Genomic DNA, 17,542 nt, shown 5'->3' with positions numbered 1-17,542 from the left:
AGCACCCCCATAGAAGGGAGTGGAAGGGATATATCCCAAATATAAGCTGTAACTCAGATTTCCTTAAACACCATTTAAAAATAAAATAAAATGATAATTAAAAAAAATATTAATTACCGAGACCAGATTTGTCAGGAAAGAGAATAACATTTTTCCAAAAACAGTGATGCAGCAGGTACAAGTTTGTTGGATTCAACACTATTTTTGTCATCCTGCAGCCTCAGCCTAGCAGTGACCTTCACTTTTGCATCTGATGCAGAGCTGGGAGTAGAGCCTGCTCTGAGCACAACTGCAGTGAGACTGGAAATGAAACCCCATGGGTCAGGCATTTGCTATCCAGATTCAGTAGGAGTTGGGTTGGTTTTTTTTTGGTACATGCTGGAGAAACACAGCAAGTTCCTCCTGGGGGAAGCAAACTTCCTCACCAGAGAGGGAACCAGTGACTGCACTGAGGGGTTTCTGAAGAGCAGCTTGTGGCAACTTCAGTGCAGAATTTGGGGCTAGTGACTCCAGGCTTGGAAAATGCATGTGAGAAGTGGGGCTTGTGAACCAAATGCTCAAAGAAATTAGTAAGAAGAATGTTGGTGTGGGAGCAAGTAAATAGGAACTGGTAGGGTAGGAATCAGGAGGAGTGAGGAAATGGCAGAAGGAAGAGAGAGAATGAAATAAAATATACAGAAAATGGGCAAAGGGAAAATGAGAGAATAAAGAGAAATGTGTTAAGCGAAAGAGGAAGAAATACAGCAATTTGATTTTTAAAGAAGCTGAGCAGAAAAAAAATGAAAAACAAGCCAACAGCAAAGCAAATGGTTTGTGAAGTTGAGTTTTCCAACATTTTAAAGCATTTAAAATCAAAGTATAATGACAGAGTATACACAAAGATATGCATGCAAGCATGCCTGCGTGCACAGAACATTTCATTCTGTTGTGTAAGTGTTGGTGTGCAGGTTTCCTTCTGGATCCAAAGCAAACCACATCCCTCTTTTCTAAGACCCTTGGCAAAAAGCTGCTGGTGGAGAACTTGTTCTAGAGAGCAGATTTGTCTGTAATTGTGCTTTTTTTCCCCCCTGCCTTTTCAGCAGAAATTGGGTATTCGAATTCTGATGGTGGAATTTCCTTTGCTCCCAGAGCAGGAAAGGGAGGGAGTGTAGGGAAGCCTATTGTGCTGCAGTGCCAAAGCCACCAGGAGGTGACATTGAGACTAGAAGTCTAGCAAAGAAGGTCGCTTAACTGTGAGACAGCCTTTGTGTGATCCAGATGCTTAAAAATCATGGCTTTATTTCCTCCTAGCTTTGTAAAGCAACTGTCACGATAATTATAATTTAAAATAAAGCATTTGTTTTCTTTCTGTTTCTCCATACTTTTTACTTCTGCAAGCTTCTGAGCTGCTGAAGACCCATATTCACTCATTTCTCCCAATCATGAAGATGAAATATTTCCTGAAAGAGAAACACAGCAGCTTAGAAACCAGGGAAAGTCAGGATTTAGCTGACGCTCTGCTTTTCAGAGTAGTGAAAACAGAATCATGAGAGTCAGTATTGTTGCAATAGTATTTGGGAATGCCACTTGCGAACCGTTATCCTTCTGGAGCTGGGTTTATCAGCTCGTAGAGTCAGTGTCGGTCCCTGTATAAGACACAAGGATCCAGTATTTTTCCATGACAGCCTGAGGAGCATTGGTTCTTTCCTTCCACTTCAAATCCATGATATACCGCTGTCCTTATTGCTCTTTTTTGTGTTAATAATGGCCAGACTTTTCTGACCCGTTCTTTCTCCCACACCAAGTATAAATGCAAGATTAGCCTATACGCTGTTATTAATATTTCACTAGTACTCCCTATTGCAACAAATGGATAGTTCTGCTCAATAATTCATGGCTGGGTGTAGCCTATAAAATTTGTATTGGGGTGTACGCTTTCATGTTACTTATTTATTATTGCTTTCGTTTTACAGGAGTTTTTTTCTTTGCTACTTCATTTTTCACCCGCATAAATGCCTCTCGCTCAAAGTTCAGACTGCCTGCGGGAAATCAATCTTGTTCTTTGTGTCTTGTAAGTAAGACTGGGCTCTTAGCACAAGTGCCTGGGGCTTGGCCGTAAGTAAAACCTTCAGACACAGATCTCCTGCTTCAGTGTAAAAGATCTCTTTGGAGTGTATGATTTTGCACTTTGGTACCAAAACTCGCTGCCCAGATTTCACCCCCAGTCTCAGAGATATCTGCTCTATCATGATAGATAACTGCATGGCCTACTCTGCCAACAGACAGTATTCTCTTCTAGGTCCCCCACATGCATTCAGGAGAGTGCAAATCTTTGTTGGTTGGTTGTACTCCCTCTTTAGGAGTGATCTTTTGCTTTGCTTTGTGGAAACTGTCTACCCATAGCATCCTTGATCTGCATAACTCATTTGGATTACCAAACAGTGCAACTTGTCAATGAAACCAAAGTAAAGATTTCCTTAGAAGACTCAAAGCCAGAGTTAGGAGTTTGGAAACTGGAATCTGCACAAGCATGCAAAATCATCCTGGTTACTCTTGTGTCCAGGTGTAGGGAAAAGAGTAAAATATGGAGAGCTACTCATTTTTGGAATGACCCCAGCAAAAAATGTCCTTCTCCATATGAAATAACTTCTTTTTACATGCCTCCATCTCTCCATCGGCCAGTGTACAAGTCTAGATGTTGCTCCATGCAGCATGTCACTGCTGTTTCTTGGCTGTTACAACAGGGACATGGGTGTAGGTGGGCCCTGACATGGAGTTGCTGGAGATCCCATATATCAGGGAAGGGAGTTGTGGTGGCACATTGTTCTGTCTGGAGGTGAAGTGACTCTGCCCTACTCATTCCTTAAACAAGTTGAGACAGTGAAATGCTGTTATTGCACCAACAGAGATTTTCTGGTATTGTGATATACATCCCCCCCCCAAAAAAAATACTCCCAGGATCCATATTGTGATAAGTTCAATGGATTCACCCATCATTACTTTGCATTCTCAGGACTTTTTTTGGCAGGTGGGATACAGTTCTTAGGGTCTGCTTTCAGTAACAAAGCAGACATGCCAGTGCTGTAATCACTAGTGGCTGCAGGAAGTGACACCAACTTTAGCAGGGCCGAGAACAGGGTCACACTGTACAAAGCTGTGACTCAGATTGCACTGAAATGCAGTGGGAATTGGACTGGGTTCTTCATATTTTTATAATAGTAAGATAATGCGTCTCTAAATGAGATCACATTAAATAATTTCCTTTAATTTTGATTTGCCCTATTTTTTCACAGACAGGCTCTGGGTTCATTTAAAACTATGTCATTCAAACAAAGACATTTTGCAGGTCCATGGGAACCTTCCACTGACATCTGTGAAGATCTGCGTTCCTATCCCCACTCTGCTGCCCACCACACACTTTCCATCCTGTACATTTTATTGCACAGACAGCGTGTTTACAATCCATGACTGCATCAGCAGAGGAGAGGAAGGCATTGCATTATGTGAACATGTGATTTTATAAAGCATGACTTTTGGAGAAACTGATGTAGAAGCAGCCTGGAAAAAGGCAAAGGTCTTGGGTCATGGCAGAAAAGGCTGTTGCAGGAATATCCTTTCTTGATTCCTACCAGGAGACTGTTGCCTGGGGCAGATCCCTGCTCAATCCTCTGTTGGGGATGCTTGTTCCCACAAAGCATGACTGTTGATTAGCCATATTTTGTTTTTGAACATGGGACAGCAATGGACATTTAACTCAGTATTGCAGCACATCCTATTGTGACACCAGCTTGTCTTGCTAACCGTAAGCATGCCTTATTACAAAATACACACCACTTATACTGAACAGTTAGGATTAATAACTCTTCTAAAATTGATACTACAATGATTGCCTGCAGCATTCTGCCCTGTGTAAGAGATTACACCAGAGAGCCTGTTGTTATATCCTGTCCTATAGTCCTACATTGTCCTCAGTGCCACAAATGAACATTACATGGGTATGAATCAACCAGTTGCAGGCTGGAGTTGATTGCTGCATCCTACCAGCTAAATGTAATTCAGTGCTGCCCCCTTGAAACTGTTATTTGTCTGATGGCTCACGGTGCAGAATTTAAATAGGTTATTGTGCCAGGACTTCAGCTGGAGTTGTGTGCAAAGAATACTTAAGTTTAATGCTGCTTGGTGAAACAGCATTATTGGGAGTACACAGAGACACTCCAGAAGGCCTTGAAATAAGGCAGAAAAATGGAAAAGGATTCATGGTCCACATGACAAGTGCCTCAAAATCTTTATTTTGTACTTCCTTTTATATCCTTTTAAGTCCTCTCCCCACTGAACTTGCATCTCTGAGCATTGTTTAGGTGCTGCATATTGGGACACGCTGGTTTTAATCAATGCAGCACACTGAGCACACGGAACTGAGTGCATTAATATTAATTAATAGAAACTTACACACATTTGAGTGGAAAATCTGAGTTTCTCATCTACCTTCTATATAAACTGTAACAACCCAAGAGAGGATGTTGCAAACATCTCTGATAAGGAAACACCTACCTCTGTTTTTCCTGTGCAAGTTAGATGTTACATTTAAAGCATGCAGTATAATACCAAATAATGGCCTGGAATTTGGTGCCCTCTTCCCTGTGTTGCAGCATTCAAGGAAATGCTGTGGAGAGCAGCAGAAATCATTAAGGATTAAAAAGGATAAAAGGATAAAAGCTTATAAGACAAAAGTTGGGACAAACACTTACCAGGCTGATGTTAAACATCCTCAAAAATGAGGAAAGAGGAGCTGTGACACAGTCTGTCACATAATGAAATGCAATAGAGGATGCAGAGTAGGAACACCTTGTCAAATAACAAGAAGCCAAAGAGGTGCTGTATTAAATTGAAAGTCAATTCAAAACACCATCCCCAGTCTTCACATTTACATCATGGAAATCCTTCCCACGCTGAGTATAAGGACTTGCTGCTCAAGTTATAACAGAAGTGTTCAGGGGCAGAAGAAACTGGAAAATATACAAGAGATTTCTGTACAGAAGACTGTGACAATATCAAAGAGATAACTGGGCATTTATTTTTCTAATGGAAAAAAGTTTTCTGCCATCAGAAATACCTTCAATATGTTTCAATACAGTAAATCTATGTGTGCTTCAAGGATGGGATCATAAGTATGGGGATTTTGTTCATGAGAGGGTTTTCCTGAAGTCCCATACATTAGCAGGTAGCTGGTGGTCCAGCTGATCTGCTGAATCCTGACTATATAAATCCACTCAATTTAGTTCTTTTTTCAGCTGTGTATTTGCAAAGGCAAAAGTCAAAACAGAAGTTATATAAAAAAGGTGAAGGATCATTCTTCAACCTGTGGAAAGTGGTGGGAATTTTTCTGTTAGTGTTGAACACTTCTTAAAATCCCCATGGGGTCAATGAATCACTTTTGTCTTTTGATGTTATATTTTCAGTTCTCTTAAGGTTTCTGCTGCGCTTCTTTCATCAGCATTGAAAGACAACTTGTGCTTGCATCCATATCCAGCGCTTTTGTGTTTGACCCTCAGTGTATCTGGGAAATGTGTCCTTGACGTCAGTGCCAGTTGTGAGCTCAGTGAGTGCTGTGTCTTGTGTGATGCCCTCCAGCACAAGATCTTTGGGCACCAGCATAGCTAAGGGCTGCAGCACGTGAAGTATGAGGAGAGATGGAGAAGTCTTGTTCAAGGAGAAAGCTGAGACCTTTTCTTGCACCTCCCTAATTGGAGCTGATAGAGAAGATGGAAACAGACTTTATTTTAGAAGTGTACCATGAGAATAAAAAGCAACAAGTTGCAACAAGGGAAATTCCAGCTTCATGCAAGAAAAAAAGTGTTCACAGAAAGTGCAGTCAAATGTTGGTAGAGGTTGCCCAGAGGTGTTGAGGAGTCTCCATCCTTGGAGACATTGCCATAGAATCAATGAATCACCAAGTCTGGAAAAGACCTTCAAGATCATCCAATCCAACCACCAACCTACTAGTATTTCCCCACTAAACCACTGTCCCTTGGTACAACAGCTAAATGTTTACTGAACACCTCCAGGGACGTTGCCTTACCCACCTCTCTGTGCAGCCCGTTCCAGGACATCACCACTCTTTCAGAGAAGAAATTTTTCCTAACATCCAACATGAATCTCCCCTGGCACTACTTGTAGCCATTCCCTCTCATCCTATTCCTAGTTGCTTCACAGCCAACATTGCTGTGGTTGTAGGGAGTAGGACTGCAGATGCCGAAGCTAAAACGTGTCTGATTTTATTGCAAAGGAGAGAGGGTGTAAAACTGTGTGTGTGCATGCGTGCAGTCAGTGAAAGAGAAAGGAACAGAAGAGAGGTAAAAGAAATTATGAGGAGGTGGTGAGGAAGACCAGAGAATGCTAAATTTCCTTATAAAGACAAAATCATCTATTTCATCTATGACGTTTTGTTACCAGCCACTTCCTCCAAGGGGCTCAGTCTTGGGCTTGCAGTCTTGGGCTCAAGTTGCTCTGCAGATTTTCTTGGTGTGCAGCAACCCGTTTCAACATCCACTTTGCAGCTTACCATCCCACAATAAGTCTTATTTTTTTTTAAGAAGTACTTCCCTTTCTATTGGACTTGCAGCTGACGAGCACTTGCTCTACTAGTTGGAACCCACAGCGTGAGCCTGGGAGGTAAGAGCACAGCACCTGCTGTTTTTCAGCAAGCTGCCCTCACTGAGCGTGCAAGCAGTTGAACTGAACAGGAAACTGTGGTTGCCATGAAGTTTGCTTTGAGTGTGAAGCATTTTGCAGTTGTCTTGTGCAGAGCCTTCATAAGGACCTTCAGGATATTGGGTGAATGTAGTTGAGTAGTGTTTGAGTGGGGTGGTTGTCTTTGAATGATAGGATTAGTTGGCAGGATGGGAAGAAGAAGAAGTAAGCTGTTATTTAGTGCATCCCTGTGAAAGGGTGATTCTAACCCCAGTGATGAAATACACCCACTCGTAAACCTGGTGTATTTCAGCTGGTTTTATTTACATTGTACTCTGCTGCCTGTGAGGACATTCTTTGTAGGCTGTTACAAATGTAATTTTGCTCTCCGGTGAATAAATGAAACTGATGAATTCGGATCCTGATTTCTGCTTTAAAAAGAAAAACAAATACAAAAGCAGTAATATGGATTGATCCTGACATTGTATCTGCCTTTTAATATCTTGGTGGTTGAAGTTGGTCAGACTTATCCTGTGACTTCTTTGGGATTTCAGCTTGGGCTGTAGATGAACTTTGACTTGCAAATGTCTACAGAAATGCTATTGAGAACAGGAATATTTGGGCTTACATTTTTGCTTTGTAAGAGCTGTAGGTATATGTTTTTGTTCCTCAGTATGTAAATCTGGTCTGAACACTGTAAACTGACCCATAAGCCCGTGAGCAACTTGACTTTTCAAACAAACAGGGTATTTTTTTGTTAGTTTAGACAGCTCTATTGCTTGAGTAACCCCTCACTGCTGTGGATCCCAAGTGAAGATTACCTCCAGTAAAAGGCAGTTGAGATAGTGCAGCCAGAGATGTGGAGGGTGCTCAGGAGATGGCTGTTTGATTGCTCTGATAGAAACAGATCACGCCCTGAAATCTCTTGTTTGGAGAAACTCTGATATGAAGCAGTTCACCCTCCCAAGATGGCACCGGAAAGGCTGCAGAGGCCTGGGGATGTGGCTCTCCTGGGCAGAGAGGAAGTGGGGAAATACCCTCCATGGTGAGAAACTCCACCAAAATGTGAATGCTAGAGCCAAGAAGGACTGGGAAGTACCTGCCTGCCTGCTGGTAGCTGCCGTGGGGATTTCTGCTTCAGTCCTGACTGTGGAGTCCAGCTTTGTTTAACTAAGGAAAATGTGCAGAAAGTAAATCAGAAGAAGGAGCAGGGGTTGTATTATGCTGTGGCTTTGAAGTCTGTTTCTTCAGTTGCATCTAGTGTGAGTCTGGACTGAATTCTGTTATAGTTGTAAATGATCATAGAATCACAGAATGGCCTGGGTTGAAAAGGACCACAATGATCATCCAGTTTCAACCCCCTGCAATGTGCAGGGTCGCCAACCACCAGACCAGGCTGCCCAGAGTTGCATCCAGCCTGGCCTTGAATGCCTGCAGGGACGGGCATGATGAGGTCTTCTATACAGCTTGCGATATTTAAACAAGTCCAGTGGTGTTTGTTCTTCCTTCCTACTCACAAAACCTGCTATCCATGCCATCTTATTGTATTATGAACATTGAGTAATATGGAGGAGAAGAGGTCAAGAAAGTACAGCGCATTCAGAAATGTAGCTGATTTTCATACTCTAATCCTTTCATGCAAAGCAGCAGACTTCAGTGAAACACTGATACAAAATGCAAAATACTTATCAAAATGAAAAATATGTACGAAGAAGACTTGAAATGCATCCAGCATCCTGAATCCAGCTGTGTTGTAGGATGCACAGGTTGCTCTGTGCATCTTTTCAATCATCAAAGGGGAAAGCTGCAGAACAGAGAGTAAATCACGTGGGGGATTGCACTGGTTTTGCTCGGCCTGTTTGGAAATTGCTTGCTGTGATAGGTTACTGGGAAGTGTTAATGATTGATAAGTGGGGCTTCTAATGCAGAGGCAGAGCCCAGGGAGAGGAATGCGTGAGACAAGTGGGGGGTGTTTAGGGCTCAAGGAGCACAACGAAAAGTCAAGGGGAGGTTCAGGTTGTATCCAACCCATAGGAAAGTAGGATGGTAGGAAAAATTTCTTTTCCAAAAGAGCGGTGATGCAGTGGCACGGGCTGCCCAGGGAGGTGGTGGAGTCACCATCCCTGGGGGTGTTCAAGAACTGTGAGGATGTGGCACTGAGGGATGTGCTCAGTGGGCAGTATTGGTGGTATGCGGACGGTTGGACTAGATGGTCTTAGAAGTCTTTCCAGCCTTACAGATTCTGTGATTCTGTGATAAGATATTGTTCAGGGGGAATGGACACAAGAGGACTCTGCCTCTACTTGCTCCATTTGTTGATGCAGTTGCCCAGTGCATGCTCAGTGAATCTAGGTGGAACCATCTAAAAATATATATCCATCTACTTTTTATGATGGGAACGTGTTGTTAATATTTTCCTTGCACAGAGGAACTGCTTTCCTGCCAGGGAGCTGGAAATATCAGCTGTGGTCTCCTTGTCTTGTGTCAGACACGTCTCTTGCAGGACATCTGGAACTGAGTCAGGACTTTGTGACCAGACCTTCTGCCATGGGTTTGTGGTATGACTACATCACAGGAACAGGAATTGAGGGTTATAACTGTCTGCTCCAGGGTTTTGTGCCTTGTCTGACACCCTGGTCATGGTGGGGAAGGCATAGAGTAACTCTTTGTACCTGGAGATGCTTCACCATAGTGGGTGAAGTTGAGGCCAGGCAGATAAGGGCTTTCTATTCCAAATAGGAAATCTGCTGAGAGACTGAAGCTGTTTCTCAGCATGGCTTGGGTTAAAAACAGCTGCAGCATAAAAAAAAAAAAAAAAAAAAAAAAAAAAAAAAAAAAGGGGAAGAAAAAATCACACAAAGCTTTCAGGAGCCAAAATGTTCCTATTTTTATAGAACCCTTTTTTTCCCCCCTTATAACATAGACAGGCTGTATTGGTAAAGGGATGGAAAAGACAAGTGACTCAACAAGAAACGTAAAATCTACTAGATCAATATTTTTTCTTAATTAAGAAAAGATTTGCAGGCTCTGATGTAAAAAAACAATATACACATGTATTGCATCTCCCTGGTGGGATGCAAGAGGACAGTATTTATGGATTCACAGCTCAGCGTCCTCAGGCCTTAATTTCCATGAAGGACGAGCGTTCTCTACTGCTGGGTGACATATTGGGAAGAGTTCTCTTTTCCTCTGCAAGCTCTGGGGATTTTTCCTTCCTATGGCCTGTTGATTCATGTTTGATTTAGGATCAGGGCACTTTATAAAACAGAACATTAAGAGAATAACTCATGGAGCATCACCAAGTTGTTTTCTAAACACTGACAAATGTCTTTTCTCTGTGCTTCTTCAAATTCTGCATGAATTAAAATATCTGAAGCTCAACAATCCCAGCAGCTGTATACACGGTGAGGTTTTTCTGCTGCAGGTACTCATATTTCAGAATACCTTTGAGGCAGAGATTGTCATTTAGTATGGGCTGAATTGTGAATTCCGAACACATATCAGAGAGGAAGTATTTGCCACAGCTTCAGAAAGATTCCTGTTTGTATTCCAAAAGTAAGATCCTATCCAGATGGAAACCACTGTGACAATCTGAATAAATCACATGCTGCTAATAGACCCAAGTATGTTTTTACCTTAGGATTTGTAATTTCTTTCAATATTGTTCAGGAAATTGAAAACAAAACTGATTCTGGTTTTTATTGTGCATCTCTAGCAGAGAAAAAACTGTCACAAATAAATATCTAGGCAGTCTGGGTGGAAGCTGTAACACCAGTCTACAGTAGAAGGCACCAATGGGACTGTTTGTTTAAGCTGGAGTTGATCATGGAATGTTGATCATAGAATTACCCAGGTTGGAAGTGACCTTGAAGATTATCAAGTCCAACCGCAGCCTAACCATAGTACCCTAACTCTAAAAACCCTCTGCTAAATCATATCTCTGAGCACCACATCGAAATGGCTCTTAAACACATCCAGGGATGGTGACTCAACCACCTCCCTGGGAAGCCTATTCCAGTATTTAACTACCCTTTCTGTAAAGAAGTATTTCCTAACATCCAACCTGGAGAATTCTGTTAACCTTGCTATGCTTCTTGGCTGTGAATGTATTATGGTTCACCCTGCTGGTACAGGGATACAAGCACTTTGTTTTAATCAGAGCTGGAATAACAATAGGTACTAATCAATACATGAAAAAACGTGCATAATGGGTAACACAGGCAAAGAACATGAAGCTACACTGTGAGATAAACTCTTCTGAATTATGCAAAAGAGTTTGTTGATTGTCAACAAGATGCTTTTCCTTCTGTCATTTAAGTTAAAGTGGTTCATGTTGGCCGATGAGTGCAAGATGAAACTTTAAAACTGAGGAAGTTCTAGGCAGCACTGTTGTGGTTAGAACATTGATTCTTCTTTCAACATGAGATCCACGGAGTAATTTCTCTTTTTCTCACTCACTGATGAGGCCAAGGATGTCAACACTTTTCACCAGAAGGAAAATATTTAAAAGAACCTCACTCACAGATCTCTCTTGTCTCCTCCTTGGTCCTTCCATGCTGTAGAAAACACACTGATTCAGACACGTGATTCAAACAGAAATGCATTGAAAGGGGTGGTAGCAATGTTAGGGGATATGTGGATTTGTGTGCAGAACCTTGTGAGAAAACAATAGAGGGAAATATTTCTGCAAAGTCCTATTAGTGATATTCCCATGAACAAATAGGAATGAGAAGTGTCTCAAGGATGCAAGAATGGGGCAAATAACAGATATGTTCAAGGTAGTCCCTAGTTCCTTAGATCTGATGTTTCGAATCTATATTGAGCTTCCGGGCAGCTCTAGGGGCACATCTTTTATTTCCACCCGCACTTGGCATTGTTCAGGGTGGGTTGTACATGAGAAGGTTACAGGTCATGGCTCTGAAATAAGCTGCAAAAGCAAGAGCTGGGGAAGTGCTCCACAACCTTTATAGAAAGCCAGACATTTGGAAGCTGAATTTGTGGATGGGACAAGAAGAGTAAAGGGCTGGAGCTGGAGCTGTGAACTGTAATAAGGTAGATTACACAATTTTGAGCATGAGAGTTGAAGAGAGCACCATCCTCTGCTTCCCCATGCAATCCTAAAGCTGTATTTTGCAAGAGCCAATTTCTTGATGTTACATCACTGTCAAAAAGTAAGTTTGAAGAGAAGAAGGCAAAACAAAGTAGGGAAATTCTATGACAGGGAAAACATGTAAACCTTTATCTGATTACTCTCCAGCTGTTTAGTGGGGACTGTATTATTTACAAAGTGCTAGTACATTAATGAAATAAGGCCATGATGGTATAAAATGACTGGATATTAGTCATTTATTCAACTTTATTGACACAAACCTCACAGTTACATTGATTCTGAGTACCTACGTATATGTTTGTGAAATGTAATGCTGCAATAGTGGGCTTACACTGTCTGGCAAATAGGAACATCACCCATTTTTCATCAGCCAATATTCCCTTTGCTCCTCACTGCTATCCCCTTGATAGAATATGTTTCAACTTGTTCACATTGCTCCTCATATCCATATGTACTCCTTTGCTTGTATATCATTCTCTGCACGTTTTCTCTTGCACTGATTTGCAAGCAGTTTGGATCAGAGATGTGTACCATCTTCTTGCAGTACCTTGTGCATTATCAGTAACTGGGTTCTTTACCTAGAGATGTTGGATGCCCCCTTGATTGGGTGCCCAAGGGATTTCAGTTTGCACTGTGGACAGCGAGGCTCTGAAAGTATCTTGCAGTACCTTGTGCATTATCAGTAACTGGGTTCTTTACCTAGAGCTGTTGGATGCCCTCTTGATTGGGTGCCCAAGGGATTTCAGTTTGCACTGTGGACAGGGAGGCTTTGAAAGTATTTCACGTCTAGAAGCGAATTGCTCTGCTCTTGGCAGATAAAATCAAAAGAAATACTGCACCTGATCTCCTACACCATTTTCCAAAAGCATTTTTCATTTCTATGTGCCCAAACATGCTTTACTTTTAATGACTTAAGCAAGGTACACAGCTTAATAAGGAAGCTTTTTAAAAATGCATGTGCTCATTTTCTGTCACTGTTTAATGCTTTGGACTTTAATAGTTCCTTTTCTCTCTTGATTTCCATATGCTGTGGTTTACTGCTTGAACAATTTCAGAAATGATGATGACTTTCAATTTTGTATAACGCAATTGTGCTTTGGAACCGACAGTCATGGTTCCTCCATCACCCAAGTGCAACCAGTCTATGGCTGATGTAGGACACATTCTCGACCTGAGCTCAGAGTCCTGCTAAATGTAGCCACATTTGCAAGGGAGAGGGTCATACTGGACTAATATGGATATTAGAAGCGTTCACTGCAGCAAAGCCCCTCATTCTACTGTATATTATTAGTATACACAGGTGTAAAAATGTGTGCTATTAATAGAATTCTCTGTATGTAACAGATCAAATGTGACTGGGAACATTCCGGGTTATTATGTCAGTGTTCATTTTATCTAGAGGTTATAAAACTCTGCAAAAGCACTTGTCATCATCCTGTGGTGCTTCTTACCTATTAAGCTACACAACAGTCTTTCACTCTATTAAATGTTATCTTGCAAGTTGTGTCTGGTCATCTTGCAGTAGGATATGGATTTTCTTGGTGATAGCACTGCAATATTTGCATATATCCAGGTAGTTCTCATCCAGTCCAAATGCAGCAAAAACACATGGATCAAAAACTAGTAGTGAGGAATCGAAGACAGGAAAGAGATCAGCATGAAGGAGGAAGACTATGGATCTCATGGTGATCACATATATATAAACCATATTGCTAGTGAACCACAAGAGTTTTTCATAGAAAAACAGGAGGAAAAAAAAGCCATTTGGCTTGTGTTGGAAGGGACTAACCCATTTTCTACAGGCAGGGCTGCCACCCAGCAGCTCAGGCTGCCTGAGCCCCATCCAGCCTAGCCTTGAAAGCCTTCAGGAATGGGGCATCCACAGCTTCTCTGCGCAGCTGGGCCAGTGCCTCACCACCATCTGAGTAAAGAATTTCTGCCTAACATCCAACCTAAATGTCCCCCCTTTTAGTTTAAAGCCAGTCCCCCTTGTCCTATCAGATTGTGGATAAAATCAGTCCCTCTCCTGCTTGTAAGCTCCCTTCAGGTACTGGAGGGCCACAAAGAGGTCTCACTAGAGCCTTCTCTTTCCCATGCTGAACGAGCCCAATTCCCTCAACCTTTTTTCATAGGAGAGGTGCTCCAACCCTCTGGTCATCTTCATGGCCCTCCTCTGGACCTGCTCCAAGAACTCTTCATCCTTTTTTTGCTGGGGGCTTCAGGCCTGGACACAGTACTCCAGATGGGTTCTCACGAGGGCAGAGCAGAAGGAGGCAATCCCTTCTCTCTCCCTGCTGGCTACCCCTCTTTTGATGCAGCCCAGGATGCAATGGCTCCTTCCAGGCTACAACTGCAAGTACACACTGCTGGCTTGTTTCAAGCTTTTCATCTAACAGAACACCCAAATCCTTTCTTTTAGTAGTGCTCTCAATGTGTTCTTCTCCCAGCCAGTACACGTATCTGAGATTCCTTCAACCCAAGTGTAGCACCTTGCACTTGGCTTTGTTGAGTTTTATGGGTCCACTCAGCTTGATGATAAACTGCAAACTTGCTAAGAGTGCCCTCAATTCCACTGTCTATGTCATTGATAAAGATATTAAAAAGCACCAGCTCAGGATGGACCAATAGTGGTAGGTGACCATCAGTTGCCCTTCCTTCATCCACCGATGCTATCACTCCATTGTAGAAGGCCACCAGATTGGTGAGGCATGATCTGCCCTTATTGAAGCCATGGTGGCTGTCTTTGATCATCTTCTCATCTTGCACCTGATTTAACATCTCTTCCAGGAGGATCTGCTCCATGATCTTACCAGGCCCAGATGTGACTCTTACCAGTCTGTAGTTCCCCAGGTCTTCCTTTCACCTTTCTTACACATCCCTTTTCCAGTCACAAGGGACTTCCCCTGACAGCCGCGACATTTCAGATGTGATGGAGAATGTCCTGGCAATCACATCAGCCAGTTCCTTCAAGACCCTAGGGTACATGTTAATAATAAGTATTAATAAAGTAAGTTAAAGTTAAGTTTGGGGCACCTCAGTACAGAAAGAACATGGAGTTGCTGAAGAAGGTCCAAAGAAGGGCAACAAGGCTGGTGAAAGGCTTGGAGAATATGCCCTATGAGGATTGGCTGAGGGAGCTGGGGCTGTTTAGTCTGGGGAAAAGGAGGCTGAGGGGAGACCTTATTGCTCTCTTCCAGTATCCAAGAGAGCAGGGCTGGTCTCTTCTCACTGGTGACAGGTCTCAAATTGAGCCAGGGTAAGTTTAGGTTGGATACCAGGAAACACTTCTTTACAGAAAGGGTTGTTAAGCACTGGAATAGGCTCCCAGGGAGGTGGTTGAGTCACGGTCCCTGGATGTGTTTAAAAGCTGTTTGGCTCAGGGACATAATTTAGGGGAGGGTTGTTAGTTAGGGTAGTATGGTCAGGTTGTGGTTGGAGTCGATAATCTTGAGGTCTTTTCCTACCTGAGAGATTCTATGATTCTGTGTTTCCCAGCCTCATAGACTTGAACATATTCAGCCTCATTGGGTAGTCTCAAACTTACTCTTGTCTTAGAGTGGGGAGGATTTTGCTCCCCAAACTCCTACATAAAGGTCCAGACACATAAGAGACATGTAGAGCCTGACTTCCACTGAAGGCTGAGGCAAAGAACTTCAAGATAGTCCTCAAATAGAAGGTTTTTTAGAATCACTTCAAATTTTATAGTAGTATTACAATAGCAATTGTTCATTGTGCTGAAAACTTCACACATATCTGTGGGCCTTGAAAGCAATAGCCTTTGATTATGCTGCATTTCTCTGCTTATAGAAGTTGTTGTGAATAAACAGATATTTCTCTGGAAGCTGTATCTAAAATCACAGTGATGAGGCAGCTGAAGCGTGATACTACAGGAAGACAGCAGACAAAAAGCCAACCACACAAAATTGCCTTTGAGCAATCTGAAACTCATTTCCATAGTATTCTTTACTGATAGAAGGAATCAATGCAAGAATTTAGGAGTATTAAATCTGAAGGCCAGATATGCCAGGCACAGTCCTGTGTGTTTGTAGAGGGCTGTAGCAAATCTGTCATTTTTTAACTCTTACATGGAAATCTTTCTATAGAATTTGGAATCCTAGCAGCCAGAATGCATTGCTGTTTTCAGCCTGGCAATGTGGTATTTTTGAATTTCTTTTCTGGTTTCATTTCATTTTATTTGATTTTATTTAAACACTGCAACTACAGCCACTCATTTCCAAGATCAGCTCATGTTTCCATTGTATTCTATTTAAATAGTTGCCTGGGTAATTAATAGTTAAAGAGACATAGGACACTGGAGTCATTCTCACAAACACAGAATAATGGATTGCCTGCCTCATAGAAGGTTTCCTCTGTGAGGGATGGTAGGTGCAGTGAAAAGCAGTGGGGTGGGTATAGCGTGCATCTTCTGGCAGTGTGATGAATATTGTGACAAACAGAAGCAAACTTTGAATTTCCAGGCACCATTTTTAATAACCCAAATAATTGCAGTCTCATCCTTCCTCCTGGCTTTGAGGCAGGGGAAGACATGCTGTTTTCCTCCAGCCATGTGTTCTTAAAGCTTTGCCAGCCTCAGACACCTTCGTGGGCAAGTCCCTAAACACTCCACATGGCCAGAGCGAGGGTCAGCTGCACCCCAGAGCTCAAGGAGTAGGCCAAGGGGGCACACAAGTTATGGCAAATCGTGTTTCCAAAGGGGGAACCACAAGGAACAACGTCACTTTGTTCTCTTCTCTCCATGATGAAGAAAAGTTAGGGGTAGGATTGAATTCCAGTGAAGTGGGTTGGGATTAATGAATAGGAGTTGGCAAAACAACAGCAGTGGCATCTCAGATACTCAAGGCTTTAACCCATTGCTCAGTTTCAGGATGCAGAGAGGAATTGGTTTTCAACTGCTATGAGAATTCCAATCCATGCTGCTTACTCAAAAAAAAATATATATATATATTATTTCCATAATGAAAATCCCTCTTTTTTGTGATGCTCACAAGCCCAAGGAAGCACCCTCTGAACATGTGTGCTTTCCTCTTGCAGACCTGCACCTTGGAGAGGCAAAGCATGGCATCGGCAGCACACTTCTCGGAGGAGGAGATGGCGGAGCTCCGCGAGGCCTTCAGCAAAGTGGGTGAGTGTGAGATGCCGTGGGTGTAAACTCTTTTTGCTGGCTCTTTGCTGGTAAACCAACTGGCTGTGGTGAAATGAGCTTCCAGCAGTGCTGACCACAAACCTCAGAGAGTCCTGCCTGTTCTGCAGAGCTCCCAGCGAACCCACAGCACGCCATGCAGCATCCTGGAGGCAGAGCAGCAGATTTTGGGATACAAATTGTAAACCTGAACAGAAATGCTTTAAGAATGCTGCTTACTCCAGGTGAACCATTGGGAAGGGAATAGATTTTGATTTAAATGCAAATCGAGTACCTCTTCTAGGGAGGAATAGCCTGGAGGGGACAAATGTGCAAATGGCTACAAAATGTGCAGTTCCTTTTAAGCTCTGGTTACTTTTCAAATATGTATTTCCTTTGCAAGGCTCAAAGGTCCCCTCTGCTTTCTTTCCCTTAAAGTGATGCAGATTTGTCACTGCTTATCCAAATGCTAAGAAGATGGCCTCGCGTTTCTCACCACTTCCTTACTTTAACCATCAGATCCATCAGCCTTGCTGGGCTGTGTGTTGACCAGCTGTCCTTCCCGCTTCAGGTAGTGATGCTTTCATTTCTGAGCACAAAGCAGTCCAGGCTGGAAACCTGAA

General features: G+C 42.5%; 1 protein-coding gene across 8 annotated transcripts in view; it reads left to right on the top strand.

Moving 5' to 3' along the window:
• LCP1 (lymphocyte cytosolic protein 1) overlaps positions 1 to 17,542 on the top strand; it is a 43,915-nt gene that overhangs the window by 8,706 nt on the left and 17,667 nt on the right. For 6 of the 8 annotated variants that reach the window (XM_072332012.1, XM_072332041.1, XM_072332032.1 and 3 more), the window contains exon 2: positions 16,832 to 16,922. In XM_072332012.1, the coding sequence (XP_072188113.1) occupies positions 16,856 to 16,922 (67 nt within the window). In that variant the 5' untranslated portion in view covers positions 16,832 to 16,855. Of the gene's footprint in view, positions 1 to 6,452; positions 6,652 to 16,831; positions 16,923 to 17,542 lie in introns of those variants that run through there. The other 2 variants (XM_072332049.1, XM_072332023.1) reach the window with 2 other exon arrangements.

Source organism: Excalfactoria chinensis, chromosome 1, assembly GCF_039878825.1.
Source record: "Excalfactoria chinensis isolate bCotChi1 chromosome 1, bCotChi1.hap2, whole genome shotgun sequence".
Taxonomy (NCBI): domain Eukaryota; kingdom Metazoa; phylum Chordata; class Aves; order Galliformes; family Phasianidae; genus Excalfactoria; species Excalfactoria chinensis.
The sequence above is the reverse complement of the archived record's forward strand: the minus strand, read 5'-3'. Positions and strand labels throughout refer to the sequence as shown.